We start from the raw sequence: 15,568 nt of genomic DNA, 5'->3' as shown, positions 1-15,568 counted from the left end.
TGCACTGTCCACTGTGGTTCTCCATAACAGGAGAAGGAGGACCTCTAGGGATAGACACACTGGCACACCCGTGGCCAGCATATCTACTCTACGCGTTTCCGCTGCTACTGCTGTGTTTGGAGGTTAAATCGGGTCAGGGTGCTCTGGCCTAGGAGAGTTTGGTTCTCCCCTCTGATCTAGCTCCTGAGCAGCCAGCATCGAGAGCTGTCAATGCACCCCGACCTGCTTAGTCTGGTACTGGGTACCTGGTGGCACCCCGACTCATCGTGCCTACAGCTCTGGGTCTGCGCTACATTTCTGGGCTACATTTGAGCCGTCTGGGGTTATCAAACATGGCAATCAACACCCTACAAAATGCAAGGATAGTCTCTACTCGTTCCTAGTATGGTTACAAGTGGGGTGTGTTCCAGATGTGGTGCTTGTCTCATGGGTTTGAACCCACGACATGCCCTATAGCAGTTATGCTGCAATTTTTACAGGACCTTTTTGATGAAGGTAAATCTCCTTCTACTTTAAAGGTCTATTTGGCAGCCATTTCGGTGTGCCATGTAAAAATCGTTTCAGTCTCCCCAGGAGCTCATTTCCTGATGGGGCAATTTTTGAAAGACACCCGGTGGCTTAGGCCACCGGTGAAGGATATAGTCCCTCGCTGGAGATTAAATGTAGTGCTTAATGCACTGACAAAACCTCCATTTGAGCCCATGCACTCAACGGAACTCAAATTTCTGTCTTTCAAGACAGCTTTCTTGCTTGCAGTCACCTCCGCTAAGCGGATGAGTGAATTGCAAGCATTTTCAAAGTCGAAAGCCTGTCTAATTTTTTCAGAGGCGAACTAAGGTCACACTTCGTACTAAACCAGCTTTTCTGCCAAAAACAATCTCGGTTTTCCAAATTAACCAATCTGTGGAATTTGAGGCCCCCCCCCCCCCCACTTTCCAATCTGACAGGGAGCACCAGCTCCATACGCTTTGCCCAGTGCGAACATTAGCATATTATGTGGACAGAATTAAAAGCTGGAGGCAGTCAGAACAAGTTTCTGTCTGTTACGGAGCTAAGTCTCAGGGACATGCTCTGTCTAAACAGCGTCTATCCGAATAGATACCAGTTGCAATACAGACTGCTTATGAACTGGACAATCTGCCCCCACCCGAGCAGCTCACTGGCCATTCCACCAGGAGTCAGGCGACTTCATAGGCTTTGTTCCAGGGTACAGCTATTCAGGAGATATGTTTTTCAGTTACTGGAGTATTGTTGTAGCACAAGCGGTTTGCTTAGCTTGTAACTCAGTGTTGTATACCATGTTTTTGTGACAGTTAGGTATATACTCATATACAGTAAGGTGGTTCCTTACTTGTTTTATTCCAGCTGTGCTGGTAATTGATTCAGGCACAAGGCATTTCGGCTTGTCCTCTCAGTTGTTATTATGCATGCTCCATGTCCTTGCGGCAGCTTGAGTATACCGACTCATTTTGTAATGGTTACTATCCCCTGCTTGAAAGGAACATTAGGTTATTATCATAGCCCTGGTTCCTAAAATAGGAATATTAACCATTAACTTCGAGGTCGCAGAGTTCTGATTGCAGTTCTCGAAGAGAAAATGGCAATACTGTCAGGGTGTGTAGCGAGTTTATGCTCTCGGGGGCGCAGCAGCACTATGTCACCCTCCTCTGACGAGTGTCTTTGGTATAAAGTTTTTTCAGGTTCAGGTGTCTTAAAGGGAAACACCCATTTCGTAATGGTTAATATTCCTATTTCAGGGAACCAGGGTTATGATAATAACCCAACATTTTTGCATTCCATGTCGTGAATCTCTGGTAAAAGTATCCTGTATGAGATGATGAGCAAACTGACAATTACAAAGTGATGTGTCATGCTTTACTGCTGAGAATTTCAAACCCACACTAAAAACACAACAACAGAATTTCAAATCTTATAAGCCTCATAACCCACGGTGATGTTACGCACAATTGAAAATGTGTTTCTAATTTGTATGTCCATCCCTGTAGAAAGTGTGTAAGATGGCCTTACCTGCATTGCCACCACCTTGTCTTTGCTGTTGGGGCTCAGTGACCACTCATAGCTGGCAATCTTGTGGTCGTCGCTGCTCTGGTTCCCATTGAGTGTGATGTAATTATGCGGCAGGGTAATGGCTTGATTCGGACCCGCGCTGGCCACTGGCGGGTAATCCACAGGCTTGTTCACTGTGACCATCGCAGTGGTAGAGTTCTCAAACGTCAGGGGTAGTCTTAGTTATTGACAGTCAGACGGTACTAATCCTGTAAGAAAATTTTTCGTGTAATAATAGAGATTCGATGTATGTATATATATATATATATATATATATATATATATATATATATATATATATATATATAATATATATATATATATTATATATATAAGCCTAATAGGTATGAAGCCTAAGAATAGTTCATTGAACAAACACTTTTCCCCTAACCATCAATAGAGCAAACAAGCAATAACCAAGGCTTTTAGATATTAAGCATATGCAACTGTAATTCAATTGTTAATACATGATATAGGCCCACTTTATGAGCTGTGTAGCAGATTAACTCTGGTCTAACTGCACTAAGACTATGTGACCTAAAATGCTCTGTACTTGAAATATCATCATCCCCCCCCCCAAAAAAAAAAAAAGAATAAAGCAAGCAAAAGGGGTCCCTGGTAACGTTGCTAATGCTGGCATGATGAGAACAATAATTTCAGAGCCTTGGCAATCACTTCTTATTTTGCACTTGATTAGTCTGAATTGTCAAAAAAAAAAATGTGATGCTGGAAACAAAGTGGAGGCATGTATCTCTGATCTGTTATCTCCTCTAATTAGTCCTTTCACTAAGCTACTTTTAAACACACCTTGTATTTCAGCTAGACAATCATCCCATTCTAGTGTGATTAAATATCTATGTACAATGGAAATATTATTTTACATATTTAAGACTGCTGTTACCTTAAATGTCCAACCACCTTGAAAATAACAGCTTTATATGTTTTTTGAGTAGAACAAAAACACCATTTGGAAAACTGTACTGACTTATTAACGTGAGACTGTCAATAAGGTGGGAGAATGTAGTTATCAGAAAGAAATTATACAGTTTTAATTTATAAAGTTAAACAGACATTAGTTTTAAAATGGACCCTGAAAAGATCTGATTGTAGAGTACTGTTCAAAAACGCCTGCCTTTTAAAGAAACTGCATGAAAAAATTATGAAATTATTAAAACATACAGAAAACTAACTTGTGGTACAAATACAAATCTAAGAAAGAAAATGAAAAGGGTGTGTTGAAAGCCTACATAAATAAGACTGCCAGCCAACTTGTGCAACAAAGCTTTTCAATGGCTGCCTACCTAAACTGGCAGTCTGTGTGTCAATGCCACAGTGACATACCTGAAGGTATAGTTTCCAGGCACTAAGTCTAACAGGTGCAGGACAGGAGAGTCAGCTGAGGCTTTGTGCTCACGAAGTGGCCCCTTGATCTCCTCCCAATGATAGCTCACAATTTTATCATCATCAGTGCTTTCTGTAAAGAGCCAATAGTGTGATTGGTTAAGATTTTAAGTTAGTAGTGTATTTGCCTCTTTTGCTGTGTTCTTCTGTATCTGTGGGTGTTCTTAAATATTATCATTATGATGATGATGATGTATTTATTTGACAGAACCCTTTATCTAATAAATAGATTCCCAAGAAGAAGAGATAGTAAACAGTGTTTCTTATTTTGACACTTACACAACACCATTTAAGAATGTTCTGTTTCTCATATTAGAAAATGACATGGGAATAGGAAGGGTGTATTATATTTATAAAAAAAAAAGCCTTGAACAACAGAGCTATCAGTACAATGACTACACTGATGACCATAGTCTGTATCAGAAGAATATTACAGAATATGAATTAGCAATGGCATTTTTAATCCAAATTTGATAAACTATTCTCCAGATATATTAAAAAGTTTAGCATATGCCTACATACTCTCAATGTTAATACCAAGTATCATGACAATTGGATAATGATATTCTCCAGATATATGAACAATGTAGGTGTGGCAGACAGATGGATGAATATCTCCCACATCTTTCACTGTCATAACTAAATAATGGTAATGCCAAGTTCACTTAACAAGTGGATAAGTGGTTCTCTGGACACATGCAGCATGTGAAGCATTACTGCCTCCACTATTTCCCCAGTGAGGGATAAAAATGTTTACAAGTTGTTTTCTTTTAGCCATTATCAACCTTGTGCCAAATACTAGAACTCTATTATCTCCCTCCCTTCAAGTTCAACATTCGTTACCATCATACCATTTTTGGAGGTTATTAACCCTATTGACCAACATAGTATATTATGCCTTCTTATAAGTAACAAGGGATGCCACAATGAACTACAAATCATGGTATGAATTGTTATTTGTTATTTTAAATAGTGTTAATATGTAAAAACGCAGCCTTGGCCTGCGCGTGTAAACAAGTACCACATCTCCATAAGGGGAGCATCCCTTCTGCCTTGTTACTACGGTAACTTGTTACATGTTCTATTGGGGATTCTAAATATGAAGGGTGATTATCTGTTGTGATGTTGGTGGATTTAGGTAGCATAGGATGATAATGCATTTGCTTCTGGTTTTAAATAATACAGGTGTCAACTACTGTTGGAAATGTTGTAACTGAGGTGTCACTTGGTAAGGAACAGAGAAGTAACTGAAATTTCATATTGCAGAGAAAACAGAAAGTGTGCAATTAAGCTCTAAGTTATTCTAACAAAGAAGCTGACTTTGGCACATAATGATTACAATATTTTACCGGTATCTATCATCATGAAACATTAAAGTCAAACATAAATGCAAACATAAAATGAAAGTGCAATTAAGAACAACAACTAGCTCAGTTAATCCATAAATGCTGGGATTTATTCTGTGATAGTACAGTGGCATGTGTTTCTGAAAAACTTGAATTAAACAAAATTAAAAAGCATAAAAACAAGATGTTATATTTGTTTACATTTTTACAATAATATTTTCTTAATAAATGGTCTGATTTATGATTTATACCAAAAGCAAACAATGTATCTGCTCCTGAATTTAGAGCTGGGTTTTCTTTTATCATTCACTAGACAACTACTAGGGTGGATTTTAAATTGTTTTATTTAGTTTCTTTTGTTATGTACTTTGATTCGATCAATAATGCTGGGGTTTCTTTGACATTACTTTCTCATTTTCTAATGCTATCAGTTTTGTTTTTCTTCTGTTTTTAGAACACTGGTAACATTGCACTCTGGAATAAAAAGCCTTTTGTGTCCATGTTTGTGTATTTATCTCAAGTAACAGTATATGTTATTAAGTGTTTTAAAAGATGTATATATCAAGCAAGTGAAAGCTGATTTTTAATTATGAAGATCATGTTTTTTTTAAGACAATGGCAAAGATTTCTAGTTGAAACCTTTGTCTTTGAATTTATTAAGTTTCATTTAGTATTTTTAGTAATTATTTAAAAGCATCTGATGGCGAGTAACTTACGGCTGCCATCAATGAACGTGGATGAGGTAGGCAGGGAAACGTCCTGTGTCCTGGGGGAAGCAATGGCAGTAGGTGGCTTGTTGACTCTCGCTGCTGCAGGTGGAAACAACAGAAAACTAAAAAACAGACACTAAAGGTACCATGGAAAATATATTTGATTAGATTATGTTTAAAAATGTATCACCACTTTATATGGTGATATATGTCAACAAAAATGTTTTAGAGCATTTGCCAAAAAAAGTGTAGTATATTCCAATTGATCATTAGTCTGAGTATGAGTACTTATACACTACACATGTTGTTAACTCTGGATTATGGCATTCAAAGTAATTATAGCTAACAAAATTGTTCCATGTGTCTCAAATGTACAATTTAAAAAGAAACACATGTTCTAGCAAATCCTTTTCAAACATGACATCTGGTACTTCACTAGGTTAAAGAAATCGCTTTATGAGTCATGCTTTTAGACTGTCTTTCACCTACAGAGTGGGGGGGAACAGTGTTCTGTCATGGTAGTAACCAATCAGACATGTTTTCAGCCAGTAACATGCTTTGACCCACAAGATACTGCTGGAGTGAAATGACCAAGGAAGGCAAGGCAAGCAAATTGAGCCCTTCCTTTAACTAGTGTCAGATGTCTGTTTTTAAAATTAAATTCATGTTTCCTATACAATGTTTTTCTTAAAAAACTGCACATTCAAGACCTCTGTATTTAATCAAAGTGCATTAATGGGGAAGATTTAAGGAATTATTTAATTAGCTTCAATTAATTTAAGTCAGAGGCATCACTATATAAATGAATATCAAATGCGGAACTAGACTGCTAAGTGAATAGAGCACAGGGGAAGGAAAGAAAATGTCAGCTGAAAACTGTAGCAGCTGGTCATGCTGTAGCTTTTATTATGGAGCTGCCAAACAAAGCCAATGACTCAAACTGCATTCCCTCCTCAGAATAAGTTACACTTATTTAAGATGCTTATACTTACCAGGTTTTACAGTGACATTAACAAAGCTTTCTCCATAGGAGTTATCCCCACTCACAGTAACTTTAAAGATATAAAGACCTGGCGAGAGCTAAAATAGAAGACAAAAGACAATGTAGTTAAATTGAAATAGACAGTAGATATGGTATGTTTAAAATCAATCAATTACACAAAATATATATGCTGCTCAGGACCATGTTTTCCTGGCACAGTGTTCACAAAAAGGTTTGTGTCTTCTCCAGTCCTGTGATTTGGGCCACTGTAGCACACCTCTTGCTTGACACTATATGCTACACACACCTGCAAGCTTGATCCATCATGACCCACTTACAACGGGTGGTGGTTTTCAGAGAATGTTGCCATTCTAGGAGCAACCAGGAGACTAACAAGCACTTTGCAAAGACAGTAATATCCATCTGCTTGCCTACTGGTTGTCTATTTTCATGCAACTCCCACAAATCTTAGATCTAGTGGATCACATGACGTTACATGACCACATACATTTGCAGACTAGTGGATTTTCTCATCCTTACATTCTCTCTTCTTTTTTTTTTGGCCAGTCAGTGTTAAGCATTTGAACAATTAATCGATCGATCTTATAAGTACTAAACAGTAAGTAAAAGACAATTACAGTTCTCGGGATATAGACTTCCAATTATAGAGAACAGCAGAGAGACTCCACTTTTCATATAATTTACAATGAGTGGAAAACCATATGATTTTAATCCAAGTGTTGGAATTAAACACGCCTCTCCTCATTTAAAAAAATGAACAAATTAATAATAATTTAATCTGAATTATATTTACTTTTTAATCCATAGCAAGAATTTTACATATACCCAGACCTCTTACTGAAACAGGTTTACAAAAGGTCCTTGGCATTCTTACTCGAGAGAGCTTCAGAGACTTGGTGTGCTTGCTCTCCATTTCACCCTCATAGTTAGCCGGGTGGCTGATCAAACTCCATTCGTAGCTGTAGAATGTTTCTATAATATGCAGAACCATTATTATGAGAAGTCAGTAAAGCACTGTACACATTAAAACACACTGGGCTAAATTCCCAGAGCTATTTACTTAAATCTTCATTACTGCATTTTTTGTATAAAAGAAAAAAAACAAAAACATAATTTGTGTGTCAAAAATAATTAATGATAAACTACTATAGACTAGACTAATCAAAAGCCTCTAAATTAAATGTTACAGTTGTTTATTTCTGGGTTGGTAACTTGGTGTGTTTACACTATCTGAAAAAAAAAAAAAAAAAAAAAAAAACATGCTAATGACAATTTGTAGTAAATGGGTTTGAGAATCTATTACATTGTTGTAGGCAACATTGAAATAATTATATTTTGTCCAATTTCCATTGTAAACACTGTTCAGCATAAATAGAGAAAAAAAAACAGCATTGTAAATATCAAGTAGTGTGCATTGCTGTTGGTTTGGTAATTGAGACTTCTGTACTGCTCCAATTTTCTCACACAAAACACAAGTGCAACACGTAATGCATGATCCTATTGTTAAACACATGCAATAACTGGAAATAAATACATTTTCTGAGCTTCATTATAAGGTTTACTATTATAAGGTGTACCTTTTGGTGGGGCAGGGACTACAAAGGCATTCAGCTCCACTTCATTCTTGGGAAGAATCACCTCTACATTGTCTCCAGCTGACACAACAAGCCCCTTCACTGTAAATAAATGTATAAATTCAGTATGGAGTCTGCAGGGGCCCCAGCGATTGTACAGCTATGTACACAAGATATTCTCACCTCTGGGGATGAACACACAGAATTACCTGGTTGAAGAGTGCTGGTGGTGGCTATGGTTGGTTTTGCGGTGGTAGGCTTAGCAGGCTCTGTGCTTGCAGGCAGTGTAGTAACCAAGTCTTTTTTCTGGGTGGTATACAGTACTCGGCTAGCCTTGGTTGTGGGTGTAATTTCTGTGCTTGTCAATGAGATATTATGCAAAGGGACAGAATCCTACAAATTAATTAAAAACTGTGTGTCAGTAACAGTGTGTCAGCAACAGGGTTATTGTGTCACTAAGACATTACACATAACCACGCAAAATCGATTTTACTTACCATTACTCAGAAAGGATAATGGTCTAAAACTTTTATAAAAACATTTCAAATCATTACAATGATACAAAAAAAACTTTTTGTCTGTTCTTACATTTACAATTCCAGGTAAAGACACAGTGTTGCTCTTCTCCAAGGAAACCGAGACAGACTCAGGGGCTTTTACTTGTCTCCCCTCGACCCCTTCCTGCTTCCTCATCTGTGAGTTGTTCTGAAGGATGATTCCATTCTGAAGGTCTAATAATTCCTCCTCGCTCTCTCCAGTCTCCCCTGACGAGAGACTGAAGTTATCCTTACTAGTCGCCAACTGCCAGTGCATTAACCCAGAACTCTCCTTCTGTTCCAACTTGGGGTTGAGAAAGCTGCCCTCTGACCCTAAGGGCCTGAAGTCCTCTGGGTATTCTCCCACCAGCGGAGGCTGCTCAAAACTCTGATCCCTGGCAAACAAGTTGTAGTCTATCAGGTTGCTTATGTCCTCCACTGAAGCAGAGGGATCTCCTTGACTACTGTGCTGGGAGTGAAGCCTGCCACGCACCAAAGACTGCAATGCCAGTGTCTCAGGAGAGGTCCGCTGCACAAAGGTCAGGTAGGAATCCACAGAGGTCCTCTTCTTGGGCTCACAGCTATCCTTCTGCTGGCAGTTAACTATGTAGCAGTGGTTTTCAAACAGCCAGGCCAGATCACAGCCGGGAAGGTTGCAGCATGCAGCAGTGCAGTCCAACACAGAGAGAGCATGGGGGACCCTCAGGATTTGAGTGGTCTTCAAGTTGGGGGAAATGATGGCGTCAGGGAAGGTGGCTCCCTCTCTACACTGCTCCACCAACCCTCCTGCAACAAAGTGGTTATACTTTTAAAGTAATTCAAGCAACACCCCTGATAACCAGCACTTCATAGGATTTTACATGAAAAATAGAAATGTAATGACCAAAAGCCAAGTAAAAAAAAAAGGCTTAAGCCTAGACATATAAACATCCCAAATACACCGATGAAAAGAACACCAAAGCCAAGAGGCACTAAATGGAAAGCATTGGCTCCAGTCAACTTCAACTGGAAACTAGGAGCTACAAGGAGATTGTAAACATAACTGTCAACATCAGTTCATCAGAAGGTGGAAAAGAAAGACACATCAAATAGAAAAAAAATAACAGTGCTTTCAGACAGCTCATTAATGTATTTATAAATGTGTCACCTCCTTCTGGGAATGACATTCCCTACAAAGGGGATATAGTGGAGGCATATGTATGTACGATCACATGTCACGCATCATAAATGGGAAACTGCTTATCCAACTGTCATTGGTATTAACATTATTTGTCATACATAATTGACAATATTAGATTATGGGAAAATTATATATATATATATATAAACAAACATTGTCAATGTAAAAAAAAAAAATAATAATAATTTAGAAAAACTTAAGAGCTGTTTAAAGTAGTAGTGATATAAAACACAAAAGCCCAAGTTAGGAGAAGCAATTGGGGCAACCTTGTCAATCATCAAACAAACAGGCACAATTGGAAAGGTGGTGGGGCAACACATTCACACAATTGTTGCGTGTAACTTGGCTTTTTTTTTTTTTGATCGCTCCACTTTACACTGAAATGCTCATTCCCTTATCAGCTGGGTTGTAACCAAAATAAAGATGCTGAGACACATATGTGCCAAGGAAAGTGCTCAACACAGACTGAAGTGTTCTTGGTTATCCTTACAAGCACTACTACAGAGAGAAAGACAGACAGGGAATGGAAGAGGCGTCATCACAGGCGCAGACAAGTATGCTTTGGGAAGACATACGGACAACATGCAGGTAAGGCACAGGTAGATGAGAGCACACATAGACGGACATTTAGCCCATACATATAAGAATAGGTGAAAGAGCATGAAGCAATATATATATCCAACAATGAAGATGATGAACAAGACCAAAAACGGCATCGACTGCAAGGGATAATGACAATGCAAGGTAAGTGTATGGGAAGTGACAGTTGATGGGGCAGGCATTGCAGATCCAGGGCTGGGGTGTTGGAGCCTTTTTTTGGTTGTGCATTGTCAATGTTTTTTGTTGCAGATGTGACTTTTGAGCTGAAAAAAAAAGCCAAGTTAGAAGCAACAACTGTGTGAATGTTGGGCCCCAGCACCTTTCCAATTGTGTCTATTTGCTTGATGATTGACAAGGCTGCCCCAGTTGCTTCTCCTAACTTGGGCTTTTGTATTTGATATCACCACTTTAAACGGCTGTTACGTTTTTCTAACTTGTTTTTCTACATTGACAATATTGTTATAGCTATCACTCCTTCTTTTACTTATCAAATAATAAAGCAAGGGAAAGACAGTCAAGACTATGTATGGTAAATAGACAGACAAATAAGACAAGACAGAGTAATATATGTAGAGTGATATGAGAAATGAGAAAATATTTGAAAGTAAAATAATGGTAGAAGGGACTTTTGGACAGTATTGAAAGTGTAAACATTGTATTGTTTTAGTTGCAAATGTACATCCATGAGTGGTGAAAACAATATGTCTATTTTGGTAGATATTGATATATTGATATTTACGTAGGTAAAAAACTACAATGTTATGAATGGTTAAAGGTACATATGCATGTCAGTGCTAAAGTGTAGTATACTCAGGGTTTGACATTAACCATGGCCCGGTGGCCTGGTAGAGAGTGCAGTTTGGCTGGTAGTTATGAAGCTCCACAGACCCGACTGGGCCGGTTACATTTAACTAGTATTTTATATATATATATATATATATATATATATATATATATATATATATATATATATATATATATATATATATATATATATTGCTGGCTTCCGTTTCATGAATCCAGGAAAACGGGCCAGTGGGTCAAAGCTGAAAATTAATTTACAAACCATTTTTTAAAAACAGAACTACAAACTAATCCTAACTTTCCTGCCGCGCGTCATGTTTGTTGCACAGTCAGAATCTGAGACTGCGTACCGAAGTGCTGTGTTGGTACTCGTTCCCGCGGCAAATCTTTTACAAATCGGGTTTTCTACAACTAAGCAACCAATAAGCCAAAAGGAAAGCGCTGACATCAATAAATTATACAGAATGTAATTATGACAAAAAATGAAGACGAACATTTAGAGTGGAGGCTTCATTATGACAGAAAAAAAAGCAATGTTTAGCGTTGTTTGGGGTCAGTTTCCCAGACCTGCAGATAAAACAGCAGTTTTATTTGTTGTGAATTCAACATTTTGTTTACATCTTATCCAGTCTCACAGTAAGATGTCCTGATGGATACCCAGATATGCAATCGAATTGTCTAACTTTTTGATTTGGGATCCGAGGTGTTCAGGTCAAAAATGTTGTTCAGAATCTTTCCAGGACTCGTTGGTATCACTCAGCAAGAAGGCTGAACGGGGAGAGGCTACACAAGCGACAACGCTCCGAGTAGGATTGTTATTATTTTGTATTATGTATATTGTTTTAATAGTGTTTATTATTAGGATTAGGGATGGGAATTTCAAATAGTTTCCTATTTGAATACGCAGGGTGCAACATTTTTGTGTATTCGATTACCAGAACTCTGGTCCCTTTTACACTACCAAGAGTAAAAGGCAAATGCGTGTGCACTAGCAGACAGCATAACAGTGTAAGCCGGTAAAGTTTAGCCGGGTTCACAAAGTGAACAAACAATGTCCAAAACGAGATTTCTTCGCTCTGTACCCGATTTCCTTAGGCACAAGTTTTTTTTTTTTTTGTTTACTGAATTAAAATACACAGAACTCAACGGGCAGCAACATCACAGCATGTATCCCTTCCAATTAAAGCAACAGTAGCATAATATTGTGCAAACCACCAAATAATATTTTTTTTTGTGTAGTGTATTCAGAATAAAATAACACCTATCAAATAGCAACCTAAATATTCTACATCTGTTTAATTCTAACAAATAATATTTATAACAACCTTAGTGTAAATATTGTAACCTGGCCAAAATAGAAAATATATTCCAACATTACAATAGTTTAAAATTACTAATTACAACTAGCCAAGTACTGACAACAGATGAGTCTAAGTCAAGTTACTTTGTTTATTTAATAATCTGTAAATAATTCAAAACAAGGATACCTGGTTGTACTTTTAATTGTCAGTGCAAATATTGTCGTTGTTCCATCCATTCACAGAAAGTCAACAGTAGATGTTTTACATTGAACTACAGTCCAGAGTTAAAAAAAAATAACTCCTTTCCAACTCCAAGTATCTTGCCTTTTCTTATAGTCACTGCGTTGTTGTGCTTAACATTTAGTATGTCTTTATATTCATCATGACATTAAATTACCTTTCTAATTTCAATGGTACCTAAGTTTGGATTACCATACTTCTTTCAGCACTTGCTATATACATTTTAATGGCTTGAGTAACATATACTGAAAGGCTTTGTTTAACCACTTTCTTTTAAGATGTGGGCTCTCTTTGGTTACCATACACAGTTAGAAACATACTGAAAATAAAAACCATCATGAAAAAATATATAAATATATTAGGTAACTATATAAATAATTGCACCTGGGTCAGTAAAAACATGCTCAGTGGCCCGAGGGGCCAGTAGTTAAAAATCTAAAAATGTACAGCCCTGATACTAACACATTTTAATGCCGAAAAAAACCACATTATTCTCCTTGTTATAGAGGTGTTATGAAGTATGGCCAATGTAAGGCATTTGTTAAGCATTCGATCTCTTGATAAAAGGTCATGCCCATGTCCTTTGCATTTGTTGGCCATGGTTTAACTTCAATGAGTGCATCCTGAAGTAACACCCTGTTGCTGGTGTATGATAATGGAAGCTAATTGGTCATTCCTGTTGTCCACAGTAATTTTGCTCTTCTGCACAGCAGTAAACTTGGCATTGTGTCGCTTTCTAACGGTCTCGTCTGGTTTGGGTTCCAAAAGCATAAGTTGGAGTGCAATCATTCTTCCTGCTGATTGAATAAGTTCATGTTTCATGATTGGAGAAGTTTTGCATTGCTTACATTTGCTACCAAGAATCGTTGCCATTTGTCATTTCTATAAATGAGTTCTTCCAAACACATGGAATCTATACCAGCAGGTACATGTAGAGGGTAAACATGCAACACATGTCGGTTTGATGAGCAGGAGTTACATATAATACAGAGAATGTCATGACTTATTGTGACAAATAATGCGAGACACTTCAGGACAAAATTGCTGACAATTTGGTGAGAAACTCTGCAACATCTTGCTGCTCGCCCCTATTAAAGGCTTTTCGTAAGAAGTGACAAATATCCACAGTAGCCAGAGATTCAGTGGATGGCAATTGATCATAGTGGTAAACAAAGCTCCTGATAACCTTTTGTTGACTGTGTTTTAATGAATCCTTCAGAGTCTGCACTGCAATGTTGCATTTGCATAGCATGAGGTAATTCGGGTTGCTTAAGCCTCTGAAAGGATGTTTAACTGCAAGTGCTCTCTTAAAAGACTGAAGCTTTTGCTGTTCCTGAACATTTGTGATGGCTCAGTGAATGAAATGCACTCAATCTTTTACCTTGTGTCCCTTGTGCATGTTGATTTCCTACAAGCTTATCAACTTAGGGCAATAAATCCCTCTGAGCCTGCAGTTTGAGGTGCCTTAATGCAGGTGGTGCAAAAGTTGATAAGGTGGACGCCGCTTAAGGATATAACTCTGGAAAATGCAACAAAACTTTGTCCACAGGAGAAAATGGAGTTACCAACATCCATCATAACTGTTTTTAGAGTCTTACCCTGGCATTTGTGAATGGTGATTGCATGAGCACCAATGACTGGTAAGTGCTCTTGAACAATGTAGACTCTGTCCATGATTTCAAACTTTGAGCATAAACATTCAAAGGTATGGGTGACTCCATTGTTAAATTTGATGGTTATGATTTTGACCATACTTGTGTTTTCCAGATAGTAGGAAACAGCCTGAAGCTTCCCTATTGCCCCATTGATGGGACCAGTGGCAATGTCAATGTTCTTGGGAAGCACTAGTTTGCAGCCTATTTTGACTCATATGGTAGTTTCCAGTCCAGCTGTATGACTGCAGTCAGCCTTGTAGGTATCCATTTCAGCACATTTCTCTGGAAGTTACAAGGGCAGTCCACAGTCCGTAAGATGAATGTCCTCTCCAGGCACATGATCAAGCACGGCAGTCTGGATCTGGTTACAGGCATCTACAGTATACATGATGGAGGTTGAGCTTGCATCTTTGTTATCTAAGTCTTTCATGTGTTTGATTTTTTGTTTTTTGTAGCTAGAAATATAACGTATAAAGTCAACAATCTGCGATCAGCTTGGCTGGTGGCTCCGAGTCAAGCGCGGTTAAGGAGGTTACCAAAAGTTCTGTCCTGTTTCTGGCGCACAGTGTGAGTTGATCACATGCAAACAAATTCCACAGATCCACAGATCTCATGGAGCCAGTCAGTTTGTACAATTCCTCTGGAGTAACTGGCACATAAGGTGGATTCTGATGCACAGGTGGAAGCTGTAGCAAATCCCACAGAAGTAAGATGAATTGATTTTTCCAAAGCAGCCATCATCTGTGTTAGCAGTCTGGAAAATCTCACACAGACAAAGATGAATGTACAATCAGGTGACATTGGAAATCATGGAGACCTCATCAATAATGTGGAGGGTCACATCTCGCATTTGATTGGAATCAACAACAACTGTTGGGGTCCCTAAAACTAGGCTTAGATTTTATTTTGCCAAAAAAAAAAAACACTGTTAGATTTACTTTTTTTTCTTTTTTTAACAAAGCACCTTAGTAAACCCTCATACAGATCGCCCAATCACCTCTTTGTACCTGGTTACTGAGAAACTGACTGACAGCACCAGACTGGAAGACAGAGGAAAAATTCTCTCAGCTGTGTCACCTTGCTGACCATGAAGCTCCCCCTGAAATTGACACCAATGACACAAATGTTTATTTTATTGTGCATTACATGTG

At 38.1% G+C, this 15,568-nt stretch overlaps 1 protein-coding gene across 1 annotated transcript in view; it reads right to left on the bottom strand.

Annotated features, from left to right (window-relative positions):
• Window positions 1-15,568, bottom strand: part of kiaa0319 (KIAA0319 ortholog) — a 92,401-nt gene that overhangs the window by 50,561 nt on the left and 26,272 nt on the right. Inside the window, exons 3-10 of the mRNA XM_041248073.1 lie at window positions 8,690-9,423; window positions 8,311-8,494; window positions 8,105-8,203; window positions 7,402-7,499; window positions 6,517-6,604; window positions 5,531-5,623; window positions 3,409-3,541; window positions 2,029-2,245 (exon numbers count right to left, since the gene is read on the bottom strand). Coding sequence (XP_041104007.1) covers window positions 2,029-2,245; window positions 3,409-3,541; window positions 5,531-5,623; window positions 6,517-6,604; window positions 7,402-7,499; window positions 8,105-8,203; window positions 8,311-8,494; window positions 8,690-9,423 — 1,646 coding nt within the window. The remainder of the gene's footprint in view (window positions 1-2,028; window positions 2,246-3,408; window positions 3,542-5,530; window positions 5,624-6,516; window positions 6,605-7,401; window positions 7,500-8,104; window positions 8,204-8,310; window positions 8,495-8,689; window positions 9,424-15,568) is intronic.

Source organism: Polyodon spathula, chromosome 4 (assembly GCF_017654505.1).
Source record: "Polyodon spathula isolate WHYD16114869_AA chromosome 4, ASM1765450v1, whole genome shotgun sequence".
Lineage (NCBI taxonomy): Eukaryota > Metazoa > Chordata > Actinopteri > Acipenseriformes > Polyodontidae > Polyodon > Polyodon spathula.
Note: the sequence above shows the minus strand (reverse complement) of the source record. Positions and strands in the feature narration are given on the sequence as shown.